The sequence below is a fragment of the Macaca thibetana genome, chromosome 13 (genome assembly GCF_024542745.1).
Source record: "Macaca thibetana thibetana isolate TM-01 chromosome 13, ASM2454274v1, whole genome shotgun sequence".
Classification (NCBI taxonomy): Eukaryota; Metazoa; Chordata; class Mammalia; order Primates; family Cercopithecidae; genus Macaca; species Macaca thibetana.
In genome coordinates this window covers 59,277,917-59,305,576 of record NC_065590.1, presented here as the reverse complement: position 1 = coordinate 59,305,576, position 27,660 = coordinate 59,277,917, and the positions used below count along the sequence as shown (strand labels likewise).

The following is a 27,660-nucleotide window of genomic DNA, read 5'->3' as shown; positions in this document are numbered from 1 at the left end:
GCCTCGGCATCCCAAAGTGTTGGGATTACAGGCGTGAGCCACCGCGCCCGGCCTCATAGTCTCTTGCTTTCTAAAATTTGAAAAATCCTGTAAAGACACACCTGGGTCAAAGGGCTCAGATAACGGACTGTGGCCCTTAAGTACCTACCTCACAGGTTATTCAAAGGATCGATTTAGTTATTAGATGTAAAATACTGGGATCAGTGCCTGGCAAAGGAAAGCTTTGTACAGCTGCAGGTTTTTACCATACACAAGAGTATCGCTAACGAATGCTATTACAATATTCATTTAGCATTTACCAAGTGCCTACTCTGTACGAATCTTGAGAATACAACGTGAAGGTGAACTGCTGACTAAACTTTAGTCCCTATCGCTCCGGCTCCTTGCGAAAGTGCTCTAACGACAGGAGGTCACGCGAGCGCCGGACGCGTTTCTCCCCGCAAGCCCCTTTCCGCGGCCCTTCGGGTCCCCCCGACTACCCGCGCCCAGGCGGTGCGCGTCCCCGCTGTTCCTGCTTCCGCTCCAGAGAGGGAGGGCTTTCCGAGCCCGCTAGCCAAGCAGCCGCAACCAACCTCGGGTCGGAGTGTTGCCGCCCGGCCAGCGCCGCAGGGTAAGGGAAGAGACGCTCAGCAATTCCCCGCGCGGGGCCCAGGCGTCGGCAGCAGCGCTGGCCCCTCCCCGCCAGCGTGCCAGCCCCGCCCCTCCCTACGTCGCCGCGCGCCCGGGGGCGGGGCCTGGCGCGCACCGCCGGCGCACGGCGAGGCGCCTGTTGATTGGCCACTGGGGCCCGGGTTCCTCCGGCGGAGCGCGCCTCCCCCCAGGTTTCCCGCCAGCAGGAGCCGCGCGGTAGGTGCGGTGCGTTTCGGCGCTCCGTCCGACAGAACGGTTGGGCCTTGTCGGCTGTCGCTATGTCGCGACAGAGCACCCTGTACAGCTTCTTCCCCAAGTCTCCGGCGCTGAGTGATGCCAACAAGGCCTCGGCCAGGGCCTCTCGCGAAGGCGGCCGTGCCGCCGCTGTCCCCGGGGCCTCTCCTTCCCTAGGCGAGGATGCGGCCTGGAGCGAGGCTGGGCCTGGGCCCAGGCCCTCGGCGCGCTCCGCTTCGCCGCCTAAGGCGAAGAACCTCAACGGAGGGCTGCGGAGATCCGCAGCGCCTGCGGCCCCCACCAGGTAGCGGAGTGGGGGTGGGGTCGAAGGCGGGGGCATAGCGGCGGGGCGCTCGGAACCCGGGGAGGGGAGACTCGCACAGGAGGTTGGGGGCTGCACGGCCTGGCCCTGGGATCGGAGGAGGCGGGACCGCAGAGTTGGCTTGAAGGAGTGCAGGGGTCGAATCTGGAGCGTTTGGGGGTGTAGCTTGTAAACAGGGTCGGAGGAGAAAGGCTGTGCAGGAAGAAGGCTGCAGGGGAGACGCGGAGAGTCCGGGCCTTTTGGAAGGAGGAGACGCGTCCCGCCAGGTGGGGGTGCTGGGCGAAGGAAGGGGCGACCGGCGCAGCTCCGGCTGGGGCGGGGGCCCGGGAGGTGGGAGCATTGGGGGTGGGGCCAGAAGGGGAAGGCGCGGGGCCTGTTTGGTGGGCGGTGCGGGGGGCGGGGTGGCGGGAAGGAGGAATGCCTGCGGGAGGGCGAACGCCGAGAGCCAGGTGATGTGGGGTGCAAAAGGAGGTTCCTCGGCCGGCGCGGAGACAGTGAGTTGGGGCTCCAGTAGTCGATCGAGGTAGACACTTCTGGGTAGTTAAGAGTCGCGGTCGCCTAGACGCCTTGGGGACGGTGGGCCTTCGCCCTAGGTGAGGGGCCGCCGAGGGGGTGGGCCAGGAGCTGTGAACGCGGGGGGTGTGTCACCATGGGGACCGCGGGGCCTGATTGGGCGGGGTGCGGGCGGGGCGGGGCCGAGGGGAGCCGAAGTGCTGGGATCGGGCTGGGTCCTGCAGTAGGTAGACCACGTGCACCGACACAAATGAAAATAGAAGTTATATTTTGACGCACGTGGAAATTCGTGTCGAGTGGAAAATACTTTATTTTATGAAACAGTGTAATTTTTATGGGGCACTGTAATTTTTTCGAAGTTGAGGGTGAGTTTTTAGAGGCCTTAATTGGGCCCTGGTCAAAGATGTGTGGACGCGACTCTGGGGAAGCCGGCCGGGAGTTGTCCTCACGTTTTGGGCAGTTCAGTGCTTTTTTGTTTTTGCTTATTGAGACGGAGTTTCTCTTAAGCCCAGACTGGAGTGCAGTGGCGCGATCTCAGCTCACCGAAACCTCCGCCTCCCTGGTTCAAGCGATTCCCCATCTTCAGCTTCCCGAGTAGTTGGGATTACAAGAATGCACCACCACACCCAGCTAATTTTGTATTTTTAGTAGAGACGGGGGTTTTTCCTTGTTGGTCGGGCTGGTCTTGGAATTCCCGACCTCAGGTGATCCCTCCGCCTCGGCCTACCAAAGTGCTGGGATTACAGACGCCAGTCACCGCGGCCGGCCTGTTTAGGGCTTTTTATCCGGGCAGCGGGCGACATTTTGAAAAGCTCGCTTTTACTGTTTGCCAGATACATATATATATATTTTGAGACGGAGTCTTGCTGTGTTGCCCAGGCTGGAGTGTAGTGGCGTGATCTTGGCTCACCACAACCTCTGCCTCCCGGGATCAAGAGATTATCCTGCCTTAGCTTCCCAAGTAGCCGGGACTACAGGTGCGCGCCACCACGCCTGGCTTATTTTTGTATTTTTAGTAGAGACGGGTTTCACTACGTTGGCCAGGCTGGTCTCGAACTGCTGACCTCTTGATCTGCCCGCCTCTGCCTACCAAAGTGCTGGGATTATAGGCATGAGCCACCGAGCCCGGCCGTTGACCAGATATTAAACACAAAGTTTAATGGTAGCTATTTGGCTATTTGAACAAATGAAGAAATAGAGGCTCAGAAAAAATAACTCATTTAAGAGAGCCAGCTAGTGTTTTTTGTTTTGTTTTTGTTTTGAGATGGAGTCTCGCTCTGTCGCCCAGGCTGTAGTGCTGTGGCGCTTTCTCGGCTCACTGCACCCTCTACTTCCTGCGTTCAAGCGATTCTCCTGCCTCAGCTTCCGGAGTAGCTGGGATTAAGGAAGTGCGCTACCGCCGCCCGGCTAATTTTTCACCATGGGATTTCACCATGTTGGCCAGGCTGGTCTTGGAACTGCTAACCTCAAGTGATCCACCAACCTCGGCCTCCCAAAGTGCTGGGATAACAGGCGTGAGCTACCGTGCCTGGCCGCTAGTTAGTGCTCTTGAATAATGGATTTCAAATCCATTTAAATCCAGTTTAAAGTGTCTTAAAGGAATTCTGAGATTTTTCTAAGTGTAATTATAGTGTTACTCTTGTTTAAGCGACCGGTTCCGGCAGTTTAAATATAGGTAGTTGTACATTAGTAGAATCTGCTTGTGGGGAACAGAGCCAGCATCCGCAATAACAAACTCATAGTTAGAAAAGCATGATGTATTGTTTACCTGAGCATGAATTGATTGTTGAATCCAAACCAAATGGGTCTATTTATTGTAAGGATGTACTTTACATTCATATTGAATAGCATATGTTATTTGTTTCTTGAGGTTTGAGTTTAAGATACTTGTAAAAATAAAACATTGTATATACTTCACCTCCCATTATGGAGAGGATTCCAGGGTATTCAAGAAAGATGGGCATTTGATACTAGGTTTCTAAAGAAACTACAGTGTCTAGATCATTGCCGAGCCCAGCATTAGGCATTATGGATCCTGGATTCAACCATGAACAGGACAAAGCAAAGAGGCAATTCTAGACTCCCAAGTGGAAAGGGGACGGAGAGGATGTGGGTCAGGCTAGGCTCTCAGCTCTGTAAACCGAAACCAGAAGGACAAAAATAGGGTTAGACAGATTATAGTGAGAGTGGGAAGCTGGTTTAGGAAGAGGAAGGTCTGCAAATGGTGGGTAGGATGAAAGGAGGAGGAGGGAACATTGCAGAAGTTAAGCAGAGATCCAATCATGAACAGTCTGATGAGCTACAGAGACATTTGGACTTGCTCCCTGAATCATTTAAGCCTTAAAACATGTTGAGCATCTTTTTAATTTTTGAGACGGAGTTTCACTCTTGTTGCCTAAGCTGGAGTGCAGTGGTGTGGTCTTGGCTCACTGCAACCTCTGCCTCCCGGGTTCAAGCGATTCTCCTGCCTCAACCTCCCAAGTAGCTGGTATTACAGGTGCCTGCCACCACGTCCAGCTAATTTTTGTTTTTATAGTAGAGATGGGGTTTCACCATGTTGGCCAGGCTGGTCGCAAACTCCTGACCTCAGGTGATCCACCCACCTCAGCTTCCCAAAGTGTTGGGATTACAGGCGTGAGCCACTGCGCCTGGCTGAGCATCTTTTAATGTTTGTCATTTAGATTTCCTCTTGTGCTGAAGTGTTTGTCTTTTGCTGTTTCTTTTTTTCCCTAGTTCTTTGTCAGTTGTGTGTGATGTAAATGTCTTCTTTCACAATGAGTTCTTTCATTTAGTTTATAGTTTTGTTGTTGAATAATAGAGGTCTCACTATGTTGCCTAGGCTGGTCTTGAACTCTTGCTCTCAAGCGATGTTCCCACTTCAGCGTCCCAACCTGTTGGGATTACAAGTGTGAGCCACCACACCCAGCCTTATGGCATCTTTTGATGAACAAATTATTGATTATAATGTGGAATTTGTCCTTTTATTTTCTCTGTGGTTAATGTTTCTATAGGTTTTAAGAAATCCACAAGAAGGCTGGGCGCAGTGGCTCATGCGTGTAATCCCAACACTTAGGGAGGCCAAGGCAAGCCAACATGGCTAGACCCTGTCTCCAAAAAATATGAAAATTAGCCAGGCATGGTGGCATGTGCCTGTAGTCCCAGGTCTTTGGGAGACTAAGATGGGAGGATCACTTGAGTCCAGGAGGTTGAGCCTGCAGTGAGCCAAAGAGATCATGCCATGCACTCCAGCTAGGGTGGCAGAGTGAGATCCTGTCTGCCAAAAAATAATTAAAAAAAAAAAGTTGGTGAAAATGTTGATTATATATTTTAGGAACAACTAGTAATTGACACCAAAATTATGGACTAAAGAGAAAGCAAAAATAATGTAATTTTAAAACAAAATTCAAAAGGTCTGTTTCGTGTATATTTAGACAAGGTCATTACTTATTATATCAAAGTTTTTACATATATTTTGTGACCTGTCAGCTGTTCCTCTTAACATTTTTCCCCAGTGTCTTTAAAAACCCCAAGAATACCAGACATTTAAGACATCACTTAAAGCTTTAAAAGCACTTGCAAAATCATAAAATCATAATTTAAGGTGTTTTTAGAGGGCAGGAGCGGTGGCGGCAGGCAGTGTTTTGCTCTGTTGCCCAGGCTGAAGTACAGTGGCAGATCTCAGCTCACTGCACCCTCGATCTATCCAGCTTAAGCGATCCTCCCACCTCAGCTTTCTGAGTAGCTGGGACCCCAGGTGCACACCATCCCATACCTGGCTAATTTTTAAATTTAGAGACAGGGTTTCCCTATGTAGCCCAGACTGGTCTCAAATTCCTGGGCTCTCAAGAGATCCTCTCAAAGTGCTGAAATCATAGGTGTGAGCTGCCACACCTGGCCTGTTTTGGCATTCTTGAAAACTGCAGGATTACCACAGATAAAATTTTAAAATTACCTTTAAAGAATTCAAGTTTACACACAAAAAAAGAATTCCTTTGCTAGCATTGAGTGAAGAAAAATTTTGAGAAATGTTTAAGATTTTAGTTTTGTTACACAATACATTTTACTATCTGTTTAATTATCTTTTTTGGCTTAGAAACCACTGTTTCCTGGGCCCAAGATGTTCAGTAGTACTCTTTTTCTTCAAGCTTTTTAGCATTGGAGGAACTGCATATTACTAAAATTTTTAGTCTTTTTTTTTTTTTTTTTTTTTTTTGAGACGGAGTCTCACTCTGTCGCCCAGGCTGGAGTGCAGTGGCCGGATCTCAGCTCACTGCAAGCTCCGCTTCCCGGGTTCACGCCATTCTCCTGCCTCAGCCTCCCGAGTAGCTGGGACTACAGGCGCCCGCCGCCTCGCCCGGCTAGTTTTTTGTATTTTTTAGTAGAGACGGGGTTTCACCGGGTTAGCCAGGATGGTCTCGATCTCCTGACCTTGTGATCCACCCGTCTCGGCCTCCCAAAGTGCTGGGATTACAGGCTTGAGCCACTGCGCCCGGCCCAAAAATTTTTAGTCTTAGCATTTTATAGCTTACTGCTATTCTGCTATTTCTTTTCTTTTCCTTTTTTTTTTTTTTTTTTTTTTTTAGATGGAGTCTCGCCCTGTTGCCCAGGCTGGAGTGCAGTGGCGTGATCTGGGCTCACTGCAACCTCCACCTCCTGGGTTCAAGGGATTCTCTTGCTTCAGCCTCCCGAGTAGCTGGGATTACAGGCACCTGCCACCATGCCCAGTTAATTTTTGTATTTTTTAGTAGAGACGGGGTTTCGCCATGTTGACCAGGCTGATGGTCTTGAACTCTTGACCTCAGGTGATCTGCCTGCCTCATCCTCCCAAAATGCTGGGATTATAGGTGTGAGCCACCACGCCCGGCCCAGCATACTGCTGTTTCTTTCTTTCTTTTTTTTTCTTTTTTTTGTGAGATGGAGTCTGTTGCCCAGGCTAGAATGCAGTGACATGTTCTGGGCTCACTGCAACCTCTGCTGCTTGGGTTCAAGTGATTCTCCTGCCTCAGGCTCCCGAGTAGCTGGGGATTATAGGCCTCTGCCACCACACCTGGCTAATTTTTGTATTTTTAGTAGAGACGAGGTTTCCCCATCTTGGCCAGGCTGGTCTTGAACTCCTGACCTCGTGATCCACCTGCCTTGGCCTCCCAGAATGCTGAGATTACAGGCCTGAGCCACCGCACCTGGCCCATACTGCTGTTTCTTAACAGCAGAGAAATTATATGTGAAATTCTGTAAGTATAATGGTAATAAAGGATAAAATGATGTTGAAAAGCAAAATTTTTTGTTTAAATGCTTATGTTTCTAATAACGTTTTATTTCAAAAAGGAATTTATTTCAAAACTGATAATGGTTGGATTCAGCTTTTCACACAAACATTTTTTTCCTAGTGAGGATACACATTTATCTTGTAAACAAATTGAAGACATTATTTTTTTAATTGCTTGCTTAGAAATGAAGTAATTCTTTTCTAGTGATCTTTTAAAGCATGATACCTCATACATCATTTAAAACAATTTGTACTGCATTTTACACATGACAGAGTTCTAAGGTAACAGCCCTTTTCTAAGACTAAAGTTACAGTCGTCCCTCCTTCCTTTGTATCTGAGGGGGATTGGTTGCAGGACCCTCCTGTGAATACCCAAATCCTTGGATGTCCAAGTCCCTCATGAAATGTAGTATTTGCATATAACCTATACACATCCTCCCCTGTACTTTATCTCTAGATTACTTACAATGCTTAATACACTGTAAATGCCATGAAATCAGTTGTTCAACTATATTTTAAATTTTGTATTTTTTTTCCTTTTTTTGCGACAGAGTCTTGCTCTGTTGCCCAGACTAAAGTGCAGTACAGTGGTCACATCTCACTGCACCTTTAACCTCCCAGGCTCAAGCTGTCCTCCTGCCTCAGCCTCCCAAAGTGTTGGAATTACAGGCATGAGCCATCACACCTGGCCACTATTTTTTATTGGTTTTAAATTTTTGATTTAAAATTTTTAATCTAGGTTGGTTGAATCTGGACTGGAACCCAAGGATACGTTTGTTGAGCCTACTGTATTTACTTTGGAATAAAACTAGAATGCTTAACTTATATGTTAAAAATACTTTATTTGGCTGGGTATGGTGGCTTATGCCTGTAATGCTAGCACTTTGAGAGGCCAAGGCGGGTGAATCACTTGAGGTCAGGAGTTTGAGACGAGCCTGGCCAACATGGCAAAACCCTGACTCTACAAAAAAATGCAAAAATAAGCCCAGGTGTGATGGCACGTGCCTATAGTCTTGGCTATTCAGGAGGCTGAGACACAGAATCGCTTGAACCGGGGAGGTGGAGGTTGCAGTGAGCCGAGATAGCGCCGTTGCACTCCAGCCTTGGCGACAGAGCAAAACTGTCTCACAAAAAAAAAAAAAAAAAAAAAAAGCAGGCGGCGGCTGGGTGTGGTGGCTCACGCTGTAATCCCAGCGCTTTGGGAGTCTGAGGCAGGTGGATCATTTGAGGTCAGGAGTTCAAGACCAGCCTGGCCAACACGGTGAAACCCCACCTCTACTGAAAATACAAAAATTAGCTGCAAGGTAGTGATGCACGCCTGTAATCCCAGCTACTCGGGAGGCTGAGACAGGATAATCGCTTGAACCCAGGAGGCAGAGGCTGGTGAGCCAAGATCACGCCACTGCACTCCAGTCTGAATGACAGAGTAAGAACCTGTCCTGCCCACCGCCCTCCCCCACCCAAAAAAAAGAAAACTTGATTACATATTATAGATATAAAACTTTTAAAATGAGGTCATTTTTGCACATGCCTTTCAGGTCTCAGTCAGAGACTTGAGTTATTTTATTTTTATTATTAGTTTTTTGGAGATAGGGTCTTGCTGCAGTCTGAACCCCCTCAGGCTAAGGTGATCTTCCTGTCTTAGCCTCCCTAGTGGTTGGGACTACAGGTGCGTGCCACCACACTTGGTTAATTTTTTTTGGATTTTTTTGTACAGTCGAGGTCTCACTATGTTGCCCAGGCTGGTCTCAAACTCGTGGGCTCAAGTGATCCTCCCTCCTTGGCCTCTAAAGTAGCTGGGACTACAGGGGTGTGTGCCACCATAACCAGCTATTTTTTAAAATTTTAAGTAGAGACCATGCCTTACTACATTGCTTAGACGGGTCTTGAATTCCTGGTCCCAAGAGATCTCCCTCTTGGCCCAAATTGCTCACATTACATGCGTGAGCCACTGCGCCCAGCCTATACTTACATTTTTTGAAGAAAGGGAGACTTTATATTTCATGATTGGGTCAAAATCATGTGGTTTCAATTGGCTAATTGTTATTCTAAAATGTCTAAAATGTTCTTGTTGTGTGCCTCTTTTAATTTTGAAGTTATTCAGTGAAACCTTTAAGTAGGCCTAGGTATCTAATACTTAGGCAGGGATTATCAGCAGTTTGTGGCCTCTCCATCACTGACGGGCAGCTCTTCTGTATTTTGTTAGATTCCTCCCCCCTGCCCCTGAAAACTCACAGGGCTAAATCTATTTTTGTGAAGATTCAAAATCTGTTTTTGATTTTGTAGCAATATATATACTCTGGCACGTTAGGCACTCACTTGTTGACTTGAGTTTTTCTGCAAAACTAGTTTGTAGGGGGAGGGTAATAGAGTGTTAGGTAGCTTTCAGAATACATAGGATGGTAAGTGAGAAAGATTCCAAGCAAGTCTAATGAATTAGATAATTTACTTAGTAAATTATATAATCAGTATGCTTTATAATAATATTGTGAGTTAGATCCTGTTTCTGATATGTACATACCATATTGTGTAGGAGCTATTAATTTGGAGAGCATATACAGTGAGTCCATGCCTTTTTCCTGCCATCAGCATTATACCAAAATTCTGCCATGGTTTTTAAACTTTGATTCTGAGTAAGTTTCTTACCCTAATAACATAACTATATTTGTGTTTGTCTTCATAGTTAAATATGCATTATATCAGCTTGCTTACGTTTTTAAAATGACTTGAATGTGTGACTTTAAAAATTATTCTAGAATTTCTGTGCTTCAATATTAATGCCAGAAGACTTCAAAGGAGTCTTAATGATACCTTTCTTGGAATTGTTTATTTGTAGGTAACTGCCTTTAAGGAAACTTGACCAAATATTAACTAAGTTATGTATTTCCTTTTGGCAACAGTTGTGACTTCTCACCAGGAGATTTGGTTTGGGCCAAGATGGAGGGTTACCCCTGGTGGCCTTGTCTGGTTTACAACCACCCCTTTGATGGAACATTCATCCGCGAGAAAGGGAAATCAGTCCGTGTTCACGTACAGTTTTTTGATGACAGCCCAACAAGGGGCTGGGTTAGCAAAAGACTTTTAAAGCCATATACAGGTAAGAGTCACTACTGCTGTGTGTGTGTGTGTGTGTGTGTGTGAGAGAGAGAGAGACAGACTTTTTTCCATATGGTGAAATTAAGTGTATTTTACCCCAGTAAATTGCAAGGGTGGTAGTTGTGAAAGCTTCTGGCATGGGAAAAGGATATAACGTGATCTTTAGCTGTTTTGTTTTGTAGAATGGAATTTTTATTTCTGTCTTTTGAGTGACTTACAGCAGTATTATACCCTTAATATAATAAGGGTAAACTAAACTGTCCCCCCATCTTGAAGAGTCCAAGATAAAGTTAATGTCATCAGGATACATAGCCTATAGATCAGCGACATTCTCTAGGAAAGATGGAGATGCACACTACCTGGCCTCCAAACTATTCACTCATGAGCACATCTGAGTTGAATTTCACACTGAACTCCTGGAACCATAACTTTCTCTTCCCAGGTCTAGTCTTATTTATCACAGACATCAACAGCCCTGCACGTTTAGCTTCACTTGGGCTAGGTGCACCCCATCATCTCTTGCACAAATTCTCTTTTTTTTTTTTTTGGAGACAGAGTCTCACTCTGTTGCCCAGGCTGGAGTGCAGCAGCTCGATCTCGGGCCACTGCAACCTCTGCCTCTGGGTTCAAGAGTTTCTCCTACCTCAGCCTCTCGAGTAGCTTGGGATTATAGGCACATGCCACGTTGCCTGGCTTTTTTTTTTTTTTTTTGAGATGGAGTTTTGCTCTTTTGGCCCAGGCTGGAGTGCAATGGCGCAATCTCAGCTCACTGAAACCTCCACTTCCTGGGTTCAAGTGATTCTCCTGCCTCAGCCTCCCGAGTAGCTGGGATTACAGGTGCACGCCACCATGCCCAGCTAATTTTATGTATTTTTAGTAGAGACGGGGTTTCACCATGTTGGCCAAGCTGGTCTTGAACTCCTGACCTCCAGTAGTCCACCCACTTCCCCCTCCCAGAGTGCTGGGATTATAGGCGTGAGCCACTGTGCCTGGCTGCCCAGCTAATTTTTGTATTTTTAGTAGAGATGGGTTTTCACCATGTTGGCCAGGCTGGTCTCCAACTTCTGACCTCAGGTGATCTGTGCACTTCGGCCTCCCAGGAGTCTCCAGTCTAGTACGTTGTTGAACTCAGTGTTGTAAAATCCGAACAAGGGTCAGTTTCCCACATAACTGGGAAATTCCCAGAATCATACTCTTTCATCATAGTGCTCATCCTACTAAAAAGGGTTGGGGACATTTTGTCTAAAATTAAATCTAAATGGTGATCTGACATACAGGTGGAAAGAGGATTGGGAAGTTTTGTTCTCTCTTCTACCAACTTGTCATATAATCTTGGCCAAGCAAAGTAACTTGTTTTTTCTTTTAATCTTTTTAAAAGAAATAGAGACAGAGTTTTGCCATGTTGCCCAAGCTGGTCTCAAACTCCTGCCTGAGCTCAAGCAGTCCGCCCGCCTCAGCCTCCCAAAGTGCTGAGACTATAGGCATGAGCCACCATGCCCCCGGGCTCAGCCAACTTTTTCGTTTTGTTTTCAATAGATGGGGGTCTCACTTGGTCACCCAGCCTGGAGTATAGTGTTGGGATCATAGCTCACTGGAGCCTTGAACTCCTGGGCTCAAGTGATTCCCCCCTGCTTTAGCCTCCTCAGTAACTGGGACTAGAGGTGTCTGCCACCATACCTGGCTAATTTTTAAATAGTTTTTTTTTTTTTTTTTTTTTTTTTTTTAAAGAGATGAAGGTCTTGCTATGTTGTCCAGGGTGGTTCTTAGCCTCCAGTGATCCTCCTGCATCAGACTCCCAAGTAGTTGGGTGATCTGGCTAAAGTAACTTATTTTCTGATACCGTTTACTTGTATTTAAAATGAATCTCATTGGGGTTGCATTGGGGCTCGGCATAGTGGCTCACACCTGTAATCCCAGCGCTTTGGAAGGCCAAAGTGGGCAGATGACCTCAGGTCAGGAGTTCGAGACTAGCCTGGCAAACATGGTGAAACCCCATCTCTAGTAAAAATACAAAAATTAGCTGGGCGTGGTGGCACATGCCTGTAATCCCAGCTACTTGGGAGGCTGAGGCAAGAGAATCGCTTGAACCCAGGAGGTGGAGGTTGCAGTGAGTCGAGATCACACCCCTGCACTCCAATCTGGGCGACAGAGCGAGACTCCGTCTTTAAAAAAAAAAAAAATGTCAGGTGCGGTGGCTCACACCTGTAATCCCAGCACTTTGGGAGGCCCACGCGGGTGGATCACGAGGTCAGATGTTGAAGACCAGCCTGACCAAGATGGTGAAATGCCGTGTCTACTAAAAATACAAAAATAAGCTGTAATCCCAGCTACTCGCGAAGCTGCAGCAGAGAATTGCTTAAACCTGGTAGGTGGAGGTTGCAGTGAGCCAAGATCGCGCCACTGCACTCCAGCCTGGGCAACGGAGTGAGACTTCATCTCAAAAATAAATAAAATAAAATAATAAGTGAATAAAATATAAAATGATCTCTTATTGAACCAGATGATATGTAAAGTTTCTTCTAGGACCAATTTTGAGATTTAAAAAAATATTTGGCAGAACGACTTTTATTTTTTTTTGCAATAGAGTCGCGCTTTATCACCCAGCCTGGAGTGGAATGGCACAATCTCAGCTCACTAGAATCTCTGCCTCCTGGGTTCAAGCGATTCTCCTGCCTCTGCCTCCTGAGTAGCTGTGAATATGGGTGCCCACCACCAGGCCCTGCTAATTTTTGTATTTTTTAGTAGAGTTGGGGTTTCACCATGTTGGCCAGGCTGGTCTCTAACTCCTGACCTTAAGTGATCCGCCCACCTTAGCCTCCCAAAGTGCTGGGATTACAGGCGCGAGCCACTGGGCCGGCCCAGAATGACTTTAAAAAGAGATCAATAAGGCCAGGTGTGTGGTGGCTCATGCCTGTAATCCCAGCACTTTGGGAGACTGAGGTGGGCAGATGACTTGAGGTCAGGAGTTGGAGACCAACCTGGCCATACATGGTGAAACCCCGTCTCTACTAAAATACAAAAATTAGCTGGTCATGGTGGCGCGTGCCTGTCATCTCAGCTACTCAGGAGGCTGGGGCAGGAGAATTGCTTGAACCTGGGAGGCAGTTTCTTTTTTCTTTTTTTGAGACGGAGTCTCACTTTGTCACCCAGGCTGGAGTGCAGTTGCAATCTTGGCTCAATGCAACCTCTGTCTCCTGGGTTCAAGTGGTCCTCCCGCCTCAGTCTCCCTAGTAGCTGAGACTACAGGTATGCACTACCACGCCTGGTTAATTTTTGTATTTTTACGAGAGACGGATGTCACCATGTTGACCAGGCTGCTTTTGAACCCCTGACCTTAAGTGATCCACTCGCCTTGGCCTCCCAAAGTGCTGGGATTACAGGTGTGAGCCACCATGCCCAGCCCTAAAGTTGTATTTTGGTGGAACGAACTGTTTTGAGAAATAAATTTTAATGCATTGAGTCTGAATGGGGCTACTCTTTCAAAATGTGAAGGCCCCTTAAAGTAGCACATTGGTTGGTTATTCTTTTATGTATTTAGATTTATCTGATCTAGTTGTCTTTGGGACAGACTCATATTATCATAGCTGCATGTAACTGCCAGTGTAGTCTTTGTCTTCCTGAAGTGTTTTTTTATTTGTTTTTATTTTTTATTTTTATTTTTGAGATGGAGTCTTGCTCTGTTGCCCAGGCTGGGATGCAGTGGTGCAATCTTGCCTCACTGCAACCTCCGCCTCCTGAGTTCAAGTGATTCTCCTGCTTCAGCCTCCCGAGTAGCTGGGACTACAGGCATGTGCCACCACACCCAGCTAATTTTTGTATTTTTAGTAGAGACGGGGTTTCACCTTATTAGTCAGGTTGGTCTTGAACTCCTGACCTCATGATCTGCCCACCTCGGCTTCCCAAAGTGCTGGGATTACAGGTACGAGCCATTGTGCCCAGCCAGTAAATTTTTAAGAAAGGTTCTCAAACCTCTTTTAAATCTTCTGCCTCACTTAAAGAGGTATGCCCTACCTGTTTTGGGCTGTACACCCAGGTCATTAGAAGAGAGACTAAGTCCTGGGTGACCCCATAGGGCACCTTCAGGGAAGTAAAATTGATGATTTTAGTTTCACCAGTAGTTTTTCCCTCAATATGTATTCCTTGTATGCTTTATTGATCTATCTATATCAATAAAAAGTAATGGGGCATTACAAATTATACTTAATTGTTGTCATTCTTGTTCATTAGGGCAAATGTTGTAGGTTGAGTCAAGTGTCCACAAGTTGTGTATGTGTGTGTGTGTGTGTATATATATATATACACACACACACACAATTTTTTTTTTCCATTGAGACAGGGTCTTGCACTGTTGCCCAGGCTGGAGTGCAGTGGTGCAATCTCGGCTCACTGCAACCTCTGCCTCCCAGGTTTAAGTGATTCTCCCACCTCAGCCTCCCAAGTAGCTGGGACTATAGGTGCATACCACCACCTTCGGCTAATTTTTGTATTTCTTTGGTAGAGATGGGGTTTCACCACATTACCCAGGCTGGTCTCGAATTCCTGACCTCAAGTAGTCTGCCCCCATAAGCCTCCCAAAATGCTGGATTACAGGCGTGAGCCACCGTGCCTGGCATATATATATTTTAAGATAGAAATGGGGTTTGCTATGTTGCTCAGGCTGGTCTTGAACTGCTGGGATTACAGGTGTGAGCCCCTGTACCCAGCCCTTATTATTTATAAATACATTTCTTTCTAGGTTCAAAATCAAAGGAAGCCCAGAAGGGAGGTCATTTTTACAGTGCAAAGCCTGAAATACTGAGAGCAATGCAACGTGCAGATGAAGCCTTAAATAAAGACAAGATTAAGAGGCTTGAATTGGCAGTTTGTGATGAGCCCTCAGAGCCAGAAGAGGAAGAAGAGATGGAGGTGGGACAATTGCAAGCATTCAGTTGTTATTTATGTTAGGGTGATGGGGGAAGAAAGGGGGAGGGTGGATGAACAAGATACCTTGTTTTATATATGTGTGTATATATGTTTATTTTATTTTTTAATGTATTTTTATTATTTATTTATTTATTTTTTGAGACGGAGTCTCACTTTGCCACCCAGGCTGAAGTGCAGTGGCATGATTTAGGCTCACTGCAACTTCCATCTCCCTGGCTTCAGCGATTTTCCTGCCTCAGTCTCCCAAGTGGCTGGGATTACAGGCACACATCACCATGCCCGGCTAATTTTTGTATTTTTAGTAGAAATGGGGTTTCACCATATTGGCCAGGCTGGTCTCGAACTCCTGACCTTGTGATCTGCCCACCTCGGCCTTCCAAAGTGCTGGGATTACAGGCATGAGCCACTGCGCCCAGCTGTATTATTTTATTATATATACATGCATACTTCTGTACTTCCCTGGACTGTAGGATAAGTTAGGTTACTTAGAATCTCAACAGCTAGCATCCTTTTTACTTACGTTTTCAAACCTATTGGCAGGGTAAGCAAGAAGTAGTACCGTTTTGGTAAGAAGTAGAGAGCTTGGGACAGTAAAGATGGAGTAATACATATATAAGGGTATAGTCAGGCCCTAGAAATTAATTATCTAGTTTTATGCTTTTTATAAAAAAATTGAGATGGGGTCTCGCTATGTTGCCCAGGCTGGTCTCAAACTCCTGAGTTCAAGGGATATGCCTGCCTTGGCCTCCCAAAGTGCTGGGATTACAGGCGTGAGCCCCAGCACCCAGCCCCAGCTTTATGCTTTTAATTCTAAAACTTTTTTTGTTGTATTTTGCATTGGTAAGAATAGATGTTAAATAAACCTTGAAATACACTTGGCTCAAACCTTAATGGTCATGGATAAAGTGAATTAAAACTTGTTAGGGGCCAGGTGTGGTGGTTAATGCCTGTAATCCCAGCACTTTAGGAAGCTGAGGCAGGTGGATGTCTTGAGGACAGGAGTTCAAGACCAGCCTGGCCAACATAGTGAAACTCTGTTTCTGTAAAAAAATACAAATATTAGCTGGGCGTGGTGGCACACACCTGTAGCCCCAATTACTTAGGAGGCTGAGGCATGAGAATTGCTTGAACTTGGGAGGCAGAGGTTGTAGTGAGCCAAGATCGTACCAGTGCATTCCAGCCCAGGTAACAGCAAGAAGACTCTGTCACCAAAAAAAAAAAAAAAAAAGTTACGGAAGTGAAAAAATAATTAATTTAGAACAAGCTTGTCCAGTCCGTGACCCAGGACGGCGTTTAAATTGGCCCAACACAAATTCGTAAACTTTCTTAAAACATTTTGTGATTTTTTGTTGTTGTTGTTGTTTTTTAGCTCATCAGCTATCGTTAGTGTTAGTGTATTTTATGTGTGGCCTAGATAATTCTTCCAGTGTGGCCCAGGGAAGCCGAAACATCATTATTCTCTGATCTATCAAATTAATGAGCTACATCCTAAAAGACATTCATCTATAACTGAGCTCAGTTTCAAGTTTTGTTCGTCTTTCAGTAGATGAAATAGGGAATAAGCAAGTTGATAAAGTGGATATTTTAATTTTAAGGTTGAAACTAAGGATCATAACGTTATCAGAGGTTTAGAACTGGATGGCAGCTACAGAGATCATCTAGCCTAATACTGGTTTAACAAATGAGGGAGATCATAATAGGTGAATGTGCTAGGCCTGAGTTGAGACAGCCAATTGTGGAAGAGCAAACACTAGAACCAGTATAAGTTGCTTACTTCTTTCTTATGCTATTAATGAGGACATCAACTCCTGATATTTATGATATATGGTCATGCCAACAGCTTTGTCATAAATAGAACTCCCATGACAGCAATCACTTAATCCTGTAGTTAGAGATGGGGTCTCACTGTGTTGCCAGGCTGACCTTGAACTCTTGGGCTCAGTGATTCTCTCTGCAGGCACCTGCTACTGTGCCCGGTGCAGCACTTTGTGTTTTTGAACATAACCTCAAGATGTTATTGTCTTCATAGTAAAACAAAAGATGAGGCTTAGAACTGGATCATTTTGCCTTCTCTTCTTACCTCCTCCCAGTTCAAAATGCTTGCATCTCTTAATAGCATTCCCTTGGAATCACACTTGAACTCAAACTCAAGCCTCAGCGCAATCTTTTTTGTAGTTTTAGTCTTTTAGCCAGAGAGTCGACTTACCCCCATACCCACTCTGCTTCCTTCATAATGCTGCTTTCAGTGGGCAGAGAATCCTTACCCTTCTTGTATTATGTCACTTTGTGGGTGGGGTTGGCGCCTGCCACACTTACAGCAAGTCCAGAGAGTTTTTTCCCACCATGTTTGCAGGAGAACTATTGGCATGGAAAATGACAATTGTTTTAATGTCAGGTGAAACTGAAGTTGATGTTCATTGAGAAGTTTCTAATTTCTGGAGGTGGGTTCTTTTTTTGGTATATGAAGTTGCAGCATATTAAGAGAATTTACAGTAGTACAGATGGCTCCACAACTTATGATGGGGTTACATAAACTAAAAATGTGTTTAATACACCTACCCCACCAAATGTTGTAGCTTGGGCTTAGCCTAACCTATCTCAGACATGCTCAGAACACTTAAATATTATCCTAAAGTTGGGCAAGATCATGTAACACAAAGCCTATTTTATAATAAGGAATTGACCATGTCATGTAATTTATCGAATACTGTACTAAAAATGAAAAACAGAGTGGCTGCATGGGTACCATTATAAAGTCAAAAAATCATAAGTCTAACTGTCTATATTATGGTTTTCCAAATTTTGATTTGTTTTTAAATACTCCTTCCTTTCCTGGCAGGTAGGCACAACTTATGTAACAGATAAGAGTGAAGAAGATAATGAAATTGAGAGTGAAGAGGAAGTACAGCCTAAGACACAAGGATCTAGGCGAAGTAGCCGCCAAATAAAAAAACGAAGGGTCATATCAGACTCTGAGAGTGACATTGGTGGCTCTGATGTGGAATTTAAGCCAGACACTAAGGAGGAAGGAAGCAGTGATGAAATAAGCAGTGGAGTGGGGGATAGTGAGAGTGAAGGCCCGAACAGCCCTGTCAAAATTGCTCGAAAGCGGAAGAGAGTGGTCACTGGAAATGGCTCTCTTAAAAGGAAAAGTTCTAGGAAGGAAATGCCCTCAGCCACCAAACGAGCAACTGGCATTTCATCAGAAACCAAGAATACTTTGAGTGCTTTCTCTGCCCCTCAAAATTCTGAATCCCAAGCCCACGTTAGTGGAGGTGGTGATGACAGTAGTCGCCCTACTGTTTGGTATCATGAAACTTTAGAATGGCTTAAGGAGGAAAAGAGAAGAGATGAGCACAGGAGGCGGCCTGATCACCCCGATTTTAATGCATCTACACTCTATGTGCCTGAGGATTTCCTCAATTCCTGTACTCCTGGGATGAGGAAGTGGTGGCAGATTAAGTCTCAGAACTTTGATCTTGTCATCTGTTATAAGGTGGGGAAATTTTATGAACTGTACCACATGGATGCTCTTATTGGAGTCAGTGAACTGGGGCTGGTATTCATGAAAGGCAACTGGGCCCATTCTGGCTTTCCTGAAATTGCATTTGGCCGTTATTCAGACTCCTTGGTGCAGAAGGGCTATAAAGTAGCACGAGTGGAACAGACTGAGACTCCGGAAATGATGGAGGCACGATGCCGAAAGATGGCACATATATCCAAGTATGATAGAGTGGTGAGGAGGGAGATCTGTAGGATCATTACCAAGGGTACACAGACTTACAGTGTGCTGGAAGGTGATCCCTCTGAGAACTACAGTAAGTATCTTCTTAGCCTCAAAGAAAAAGAGGAAGATTCTTCTGGCCATACTCGTGCATATGGTGTGTGCTTTGTTGATACTTCACTGGGAAAGTTTTTCATAGGTCAGTTTTCAGATGATCGCCATTGTTCGAGATTTAGGACTCTAGTGGCACACTATCCCCCAGTACAAGTCTTATTTGAAAAAGGAAATCTCTCAAAGGAAACGAAAACAATTTTAAAGAGTTCATTGTCCTCTTCTCTTCAGGAAGGTCTGATACCTGGCTCCCAGTTTTGGGATGCATCCAAAACTTTGAGAACTCTCCTTGAGGAAGGATATTTTCGGGAAAAGCTAAGTGATGACATTGGGGTGATGTTACCCCAGGTGCTTAAAGGTATGACTTCAGAGTCAGATTCCATTGGGTTGACACCAGGAGAGAAAAGTGAATTGGCCCTCTCTGCTCTAGGTGGTTGTATCTTCTACCTCAAAAAATGCCTTATCGATCAGGAGCTTTTATCAATGGCTAATTTTGAAGAATATATTCCCTTGGATTCTGACATAGTCAGCACTACAAGATCTGGTGCTATCTTCACCAAAGCCTATCAACGAATGGTGCTAGATGCAGTGACATTAAACAACTTGGAGATTTTTCTGAATGGAACAAACGGTTCTACTGAAGGAACGCTGCTAGAGAGGGTTGATACTTGCCATACTCCCTTCGGTAAGCGGCTCCTAAAGCAATGGCTTTGTGCCCCACTCTGTAGCCCTTATGCTATCAATGATCGTCTAGATGCCATAGAAGACCTCATGGTTGTGCCTGACAAAATCTCCGAAGTTGTAGAGCTTCTAAAGAAGCTTCCAGATCTTGAGAGACTACTCAGTAAAATTCATAATGTTGGGTCTCCCCTGAAGAGTCAGAACCATCCAGATAGCAGGGCTATAATGTATGAAGAAACTACATACAGCAAAAAGAAGATCATTGATTTTCTTTCTGCTCTGGAAGGATTCAAAGTAATGTGTAAAATTATAGGGATCATGGAAGAAGTCATTGATGGTTTTAAGTCTAAAATCCTTAAGCAGGTCATCTCTCTGCAGACAAAAAATCCTGAAGGCCGTTTTCCTGATTTGACTACAGAACTGAACCGATGGGATACAGCCTTTGACCATGAAAAGGCTCGAAAGACTGGACTTATTACTCCCAAAGCAGGCTTTGACTCTGATTATGACCAAGCTCTTGCTGACATAAGAGAAAATGAACAGAGCCTCCTGGAATACCTAGAGAAACAGCGCAACAGAATTGGCTGTAGGACCATAGTCTATTGGGGGATTGGTAGGAACCGTTACCAGTTGGAAATTCCTGAGAATTTCACCACTCGCAATTTGCCAGAAGAATACGAATTGAAATCTACCAAGAAGGGCTGTAAACGATACTGGACCAAAACTATTGAGAAGAAGTTGGCTAATCTCATAAATGCTGAAGAACGGAGAGATGTATCATTGAAGGACTGCATGCGGCGACTGTTCTATAACTTTGATAAAAATTACAAGGACTGGCAGTCTGCTGTAGAGTGTATCGCAGTGTTGGGTAAGACTTTGAACAAGCTTGTTCCTCAGGCTTTCATACGTAGTGCTCTATGCCAGCTGTGTATTATCTCTAAACATAAGTAACAAGGTATATATGGTACATATTTTGACATGCTTATACATATTTGCATCCTGACTAGGCTGCCCACAGCAATTTAAGTTACTCACCTGAAACTCGCTTTTATCTTAGTAGCCCTTTGACCTTTCTTCAGTCTTGAGACGTGGTCTTGCTCTGTCACCCAGGCTAGAGTATGGTGACACAACCACGGCTACTGCAGCCTTGAGCTCCCAGGCTTAAATGATCTTTCCACCTCAGCCTCCCCAGGTAGCTGAGACTACAGATACGCACCACCATGCATGGCTAATATTTAAACGTTTGTAGAGAGATGGGGTCTCACGGTTTGCCAGGGCTGGTCTTGAACTCCTGGGCTCAAGTGATCCTCCTGCCTCGGCTTCCCAAAGTGCTGAGGTTACAGGCATGACCCATTGCGCCTGGCCCTTTCTTCAGTTTTTAATTAAATTGAATAAAAGGTTTTTGTTTTCAGACAGTGTCTTGCTCTGTTACCCAGGACAGACTTCTCATATCTACCTCCTAGGTAGTTATGATTTATAGGTAAGCACTTGCCTGCCTCGCTTTATTTTTTTGGTGGGGGAAGGGAGATGAAGCTTCCCTATGTTGCCCAGGCTGGTCTCAAATTCCTGACCTCAGGTGATCCTCCAGTCTCCCAAAAGTGCTAGGATTACAGGCATGAGCCACGGGGCCTGGCCAAAAGATTTGTTGTTTTTAAGATGGAGTCTCGCTCTTGCCCAGGCTGGAGTGAAATGGCACGATCTTGGCTCATTACAACTGCCGCCTCCCAGGTTCAAGCGATTCTCCTGTCTCAGCTTCCGAAGTAGCTAGGACTATGGGCATGAGCCACCACGCCCAGCCATTTTTTGTATTTTTAGTAGAGACAGGGTTACGCCATGTTGGCCTGGCTGGTCTTGAACTCCTTATCTCAGGTGACCCACCCGCCCTAGCCTCCCAAAGTGCTGGGATTATAGGCATGAGCCACCGCACCTAGCCCAAAAGATTTTTAAATGTGTTATACTTCATGAGACAGACTTTATTTTAGATCAAATTTTATTTTTAGTTGAGCTTTTTATTATTTGGTGAATACTGTTTCAAGGTGCTTTGTTACACTATCTGTTGATCCATCATTTTAAAATTTCATTTTATTACAACCCTTGTATTTCAGTGAGTCCATCTGCTTACAATTTTAAAAGGTCAATCGTTCCTTTTTTCTTTAGCCAAATTGTCGAAGATTCTTTCCTGCAATTGATTTTTCAAAGCCCTGAGTTAGGAATTTACAATTTGGCAACCATCTCAACTTCATAAACAATTTTGTTCTTTAAATGTCATGGCCAACATTACCTGGAACCATTGCTGTTTTACAGTTTAGGTTTATGTTGTATATGTTTTTTAAATTTTTTAGAGATGGGGTCTTGTTCTTTTCAGACGAGTACAATGGGATGACTAGCTCATAGCAGCCTCGAACTGCTGGGTTCAAGCAATTCTCCTGCTTCAGCCTCCTCAGTAGCTGGGACTATAGGTGGTCATCACCACACCTGGCTGATTTTTGTATTTTTGGTAGAGACAGGGTTTTTACCATGTTGGCCAGGCTGGTCTTAAACTTCTGACCTCAAAGCGATCTGCCCACCTTGATATCCCAAAGAGCTGGGATCACAGGCATGAGCCACTGCGCCCAGCCCTGTTTTTGTTTTTAAATAACTGTAGTTTACCTGAATTTGTAACAGTAATACAACACTATTTTGATCTGAACACAAGTATCCAATGGAACAAAATAATACACTTCCTTTTAGTGTGTTGCATTTAGTTACCGGGTAATTTAAAATCCTTCCTCAGCACAGGCGTTCAAAAACCAGTCTTCAGAGATTGTTTTAATATCAGTGTGCCAACTTTGGCACATTCTGCTAAGTAAGAGGCTTAAGTGTAGCATGTCTCTCTGCTTTTTTTTTTTTTTTTTTTGAGACAGAGTCTGTTGCCCAGGCTGGAGTACAGTGGTGCGATCTTGACTCACTGCAACCTCTGCCTCCCAGGTTCAAGTGATTCTCCTGCCTTGGCCTCCTGAGTAGCTGGGATTACAGGCATGTGCCACCTGTATTAGGCACCGCTAATTTTTGTATTTTTAGTAGAGACGAGGTTTCACTATGTTGGTCAGGCTGGTCTCAAACTGCTTACCTCATGATCTGCCTGCCTCAGCCTCCTGAAGTGCTGGGATTACAGGCGTGAACCACCGTGCCTGGCCTCTGCTCTTTTAGCTTTCCCTTGGCACTTCTCTGGTCCAGATGTTAGACATATTTTGAGGGGGCAGATCTTTGGACTGTAATTGAAAGTTCTCTCTCTTATAATGAAACGTGTTATAATGAAGACCTGTAAAACACTTAGGCTGATAAAACCTCCAAAGATGAAGCCTCACTTGTTACCCTCTCTTTTAACAGATGTCTTACTGTGCCTGGCTAACTACAGTCGAGGGGGTGATGGTCCTATGTGTCGCCCAGTAATTCTGTTGCCAGAAGATACCCCCCCCTTCTTAGAGCTTAAAGGATCACGCCATCCTTGCATTACGAAGACTTTTTTTGGAGATGATTTTATTCCTAATGACATTCTAATAGGCTGTGAGGAAGAGGAGCAGGAAAATGGCAAAGCCTATTGTGTGCTTGTTACTGGACCAAATATGGGGGGCAAGTCTACACTCATGAGACAGGTAACTGCTTCTTAAGGTTTTGTTATCAGAAAGTCATTTGTGACATTAGGAACAACATACTTAGGTGATCATTTTCCAAACACAGTTACATAAAATTCAGCCAGTGACTTAATAGAAAGCAAAGGGAAATACTCCCTGTGTTATAAAAGTGAGCATTTACCGAAACATCTCTGCTTAATGTTAAGGGGAATATATGTTAAAAAGGGGAAGGAGGTCAGTCATTCAAGTCTTGAGACTCTTTGACTTGAATTCATTTCCTCAGAAGGTAGGTATAGTCATAATGAACAAAAATACAAAGGCTGTATGAAAAGATGAAATGTTACAGGTTTATCCTTAAAATTAGACTCATTTGCAGAAATGCTTCATGTGAACAGCCTATGGCCAACTTAGGTAAGAAAGCAAATACAGTTCATGACCTCTAGCAACTGTTGGAAACTGCTCTTTAGGGATGACATGCTGGCCCTTTTTTTTGTTGTTGTTGCCAAGGCTGAAGTGCAGTGATGCCATCACAGCTTACTGCAGCCTCAAACCCCCAGGTTCAACCCATCCTCCTGCTCCCCAGTAGCTGGGACTATAGATGTGCACCACCATGCCTAGCTCATTTTTTAAGAAAATTCTTACGGCATTGTATTTATCTTCCCTTTATAACCAGGGGTTGACCAGCCACAGAACTTGTAAAGTTTTTTTGTATTTTTAAAAGGTTGTAAGAAATAGAGGTAGTAATTGGCTGGTCCCTGCTGCTCTCCTGCATTATAGTATACTTCTGTTCACCTAGTTTGCTAGAGAGAGGCAGAATAGTGTGTATAGTGATTTCCAAATTTTTTCTTTAAATCAATCACCTGTGACAATGTTTAAAAAAAAAAAGGGTGCAGAGATTCCATCCTGAAATGGATTCTCTTGATTGGAATTGATTCTAGGCATCTCTAGTAGTTTTAAAGAGCTCCTAGGTGATTCTATTCTGGCCGACGTTGAGAATCACTAGGGTAGTGGGGTTAGTAAGCAGGCTCTGATGTTTTAAAGGCCAGTGAGGCCCTATGCCTCTTGTCTCTCTCAGCCTCAACTTTCTCCATTTTAGCAAATGGATTTCAGAATAGAACCAACCTACACAGGATTGTGAAAGTTTTTTTAAGAGTGCCTAGCTCTTACATAAGGGTTCATAAGAAAGACAAAAGTTTATTGTCTATAAAACTCTTGCTAACAGTCATAAAAGACCTTTTCCTCCCTCATCCACAGGCTGGCTTATTAGCTGTAATGGCCCAGATGGGTTGTTACGTCCCCGCTGAAGTGTGCAGGCTCACACCAATTGATAGAGTGTTTACTAGACTTGGTGCCTCAGATAGAATAATGTCAGGTGAGTTTTTTGCTTTCCACCTAAGTTCTCATTCATTCATTTAGATATGATAAAAGACATTTGCTTCTTGTATGTGAGCCTTTTAAATCTAATGTTTGATTTTTCTGGTGTTACTTTAAAAACACCACTTTTTAAGAATTGCATAGTCTCTTTTTTTTTTTTTTTTGTGAGATGGAGTTTCGCTCTTGTTGCCCAAGCTGAAGTGCAATGGCATGATCTTCACTCACTGCAACCTCTGCCTCCAGGTTCGAGTGATTCTCCTACCTCAGCCTCTCCAGTAGCTGGGATTATAGGCACACGCCATCACACCCAGCTAATTTTTTGTATTTTTAGTAGAAGCGGGGTTTCACCATGTTAGGCTGGTCTCGAACTCCTGACCTCAGGTGATCTGCTTGCCTTGGCCTCCTAAAAGTGCTGGGATTACAGGCGTGAGCCACCGTGCCCGGCCAATCACTGTACAGTCTTTAATGAGATTTAATATTTTATACCAGTATGTGTAGCTCATGATAGCTATATAACCTAAAAGAAGAATTTATATAATATGATTTGCATTTGTGATTTTTTTTTTTTAGGTGAAAGTACATTTTTTGTTGAATTAAGTGAAACTGCCAGCATACTTATGCATGCAACAGCACATTCTCTGGTGCTTGTGGATGAATTAGGTAAGACATTAAACTTTTCATTTGAAGGCTATCTTACAAACATTTGTCCAAAGAATTTTTCTAGATGATTATCTGAAGGACATCTAAACAATATGACTGTCTTTAGAGCATGCACTCACCATTATGGCACAGACCCATAGTTGCAGATAAAAGGTGATATTGTGAAAGGCTTTTGATCACCCATTAATTACTAGGCCTTACGTTGTTCAATTATAATAAAACAAATTATAATAAAACATAATACAGGGATGAGAACACTAATAGGAGGACTCACGAAGTTTCTGACCTTGAGCGATACTGTATTTAAAAGAAACCTCACTCCCCATGGGCTGCTAAGCAGACTTGTTTAGCTAAACAAGGTCTATTTATAGAATGCTTTTAGACATGGATATACTAACAGATGCTATTTTTCTGTCCTAGCATTTTTATTTTAATTCCCTTGAGTTACATCCTTATGCATATTTTACTTTAACAGGAAGAGGTACTGCAACATTTGATGGGACAGCAATAGCAAATGCAGTTGTTAAAGAACTTGCTGAGACTATAAAATGTCGTACATTATTTTCAACTCACTACCATTCATTAGTAGAAGATTATTCTCAAAATGTTGCTGTGCGCTTAGGACATATGGTATGTGCAAATAGTTTTTTCCACAAATTCGGTTTTTTGAGAGGGCCCTTCTGTTGCTAGCACATGTATCGCTAATATTTTTCTTTCTTAAGGCATGCATGGTAGAAAATGAATGTGAAGACCCCAGCCAGGAGACTATTACCTTCCTCTATAAATTCATTAAGGGAGCTTGTCCTAAAAGCTATGGCTTTAATGCAGCAAGGCTTGCTAATCTCCCAGAGGAAGTTATTCAAAAGGGACATAGAAAAGCAAGAGAATTTGAGAAGATGAATCAGTCTCTACGATTATTTCGGTAACTATAATGGAATTATAACTGACCTTAAGTTTCATAAAAACAAAAGTGGGAGGGATGGATGCACTATGAAAAACAAAAAAAATTTTTCTTTTTTTTTTTAATTTTAAGGGAAGTTTGCCTGGCTAGTGAAAGGTCAACTGTAGATGCTGAAGCTGTCCATAAATTGCTGACTTTGATTAAGGAATTATAGACTACATTGGAAGCTTTGAGTTGACTTCTGACAAACTTGGTAAATTCAGACAACATTATGATCTAATAAACTTTATTTTTTAAAAATGACCATTTTTCCATTTTCTTTCTAGGAAATTAAACCCTTTTAATTCTTATCTACCTTCTACATAATGGTTATTGAATACTCCACAATATATTAAGTCTAGATGTTATGGTACATGCATACACTTTCAGGCTGTTTTATACCCACTGTCACCAATACACATAAATGGGGGAGGGAAAGCTAGGAAACTGTATAGGGCTGTATATATACTTGTCTCAGCTTAATGCAGGAAATTGTTTTAATTTCCAGCAGTTTTGTCTAAACTGTTCAAAAAAAAACTATGAACAGAGTTCAAATACAGGACTGTTTTGAAGAGACTTTCTAAAGTGTACTTTAAAACATAGTAGTTTTTTTACCTTTCACAAAACTGAGTTACAAGAATACTTTTGTTTTACAGTGCATCCCTTCCTAGGAAGTCTCATTAAAACACTCACTTTTTCTAGGGGTGATTTTGAATGCTGCACAGGGAAGGGAAGAAAATAATAGTCTTAACTTTTCTTAAAGGATACCAGAAACATTGCTGGATATAATTTAAGATTAGTGTTTTCTCTTTCATAGAAAGAACGTACATACTGGGACATGAGTACAGTTACAGCAAGTCTAGGTGTGCTAACAAAACAGGGCACATTCAAGTACAATAAGATTTTGCTTGAAATTAAAAACAAACTACATGAGATTAAAGCATTAAAATCATATTTCTCAATCTGAATACATGTTAAAAAAAAATCAAAAGGAACGCAGAAGTGCTAGCTCACATTTTTACCATATTACAAAAGCAATTGGTACCCATGTCCATAAAGGCAGCAACAAAGCTGCTTGTCTATTGAAGATTACTACTGCAAATTGGACTGCATTCAATGCTAGTTGTAAAAACACCAGCTTTTCAGAAGTTGGTATCTGTACAAAATTGCAGCTTATTTTCTTCACTTCTGTCCCTTCAAGTCTTTACACAGTAATGCTAAAACACCCAGCTTTGAGATCCTGAGTCAATATATTGCCACTTTCTTTTTGGTAGCTTGAGCTTCATAGTGTCAACTGACCTTGTGTATCCATTTTTAATACAGTCTCTTCCTGTAGCATGGGCAAATATGTTAAATCTTTTTCTTCCAAAAAAATGTTTTAAGTTATGATGTTACAATGGCAGGACTTTTTCTTTAGGGAAGGAATTCAGTTGTGCTGCAATGTATTAGATTCTATAGGTGGAGCAGAGTCATATAGTGTATCTGTATCATGTGTAGGCTCACCAGCTAATGTACAAGGATTAGACAGTGTTCCAGCACCACAGTCACAGAAAAACCTAAAGCAAAATAAAA

At 43.8% G+C, this 27,660-nt stretch overlaps 3 protein-coding genes across 18 annotated transcripts in view; 1 reads left to right on the top strand and 2 right to left on the bottom strand.

The window, feature by feature from the left end:
* CALM2 (calmodulin 2) overlaps positions 1–27,660 on the bottom strand; it is a 1,210,617-nt gene that overhangs the window by 660,618 nt on the left and 522,339 nt on the right. Inside the window, exon 1 of one of the 14 annotated variants that reach the window (XM_050754906.1) lies at positions 22,952–22,956. The exons of 12 other annotated variants lie outside the window; for them this stretch is intronic. The gene's annotated coding sequence lies outside the window, so the exon portion shown is untranslated. Of the gene's footprint in view, positions 1–9,177; positions 9,183–22,951; positions 22,957–27,660 lie in introns of those variants that run through there. One more of the 14 variants, XM_050754900.1, reaches the window with a different exon arrangement.
* On the top strand, positions 786–26,352 carry MSH6 (mutS homolog 6). The gene is made up of 10 exons (XM_050754857.1): positions 786–1,168; positions 9,866–10,062; positions 14,797–14,966; positions 17,824–20,368; positions 22,870–23,135; positions 24,369–24,486; positions 25,059–25,148; positions 25,624–25,778; positions 25,871–26,070; positions 26,182–26,352. The coding sequence occupies exons 1-10, from the start codon at positions 909–911 to the stop codon at positions 26,261–26,263; spliced, it is 4,083 nt and encodes a 1,360-aa protein (XP_050610814.1). The 5' UTR covers positions 786–908; the 3' UTR covers positions 26,264–26,352.
* Positions 26,319–27,660, bottom strand: part of FBXO11 (F-box protein 11) — a 100,782-nt gene continuing 99,440 nt past the window's right edge. For all 3 annotated transcript variants that reach the window (XM_050754862.1, XM_050754863.1, XM_050754864.1), the window contains exon 23: positions 26,319–27,644. In XM_050754862.1, coding sequence (XP_050610819.1) covers positions 27,515–27,644 — 130 coding nt within the window. In that variant the 3' untranslated portion in view covers positions 26,319–27,514. The remainder of the gene's footprint in view (positions 27,645–27,660) is intronic.

Excerpts from the sequence above, each read along its gene's own strand:
- MSH6 (XM_050754857.1), top strand. The coding sequence starts at position 909 with ATGTCGCGACAGAGCACCCTGTACAGCTTCTTCCCCAAGTCTCCGGCG. Across the intron at positions 10,063-14,796 it reads ACTTTTAAAGCCATATACAG|GTTCAAAATCAAAGGAAGCC; the intron begins GTAAGAGTCACT and ends ATTTCTTTCTAG. Across the intron at positions 20,369-22,869 it reads AGAGTGTATCGCAGTGTTGG|ATGTCTTACTGTGCCTGGCT; the intron begins GTAAGACTTTGA and ends CTCTTTTAACAG.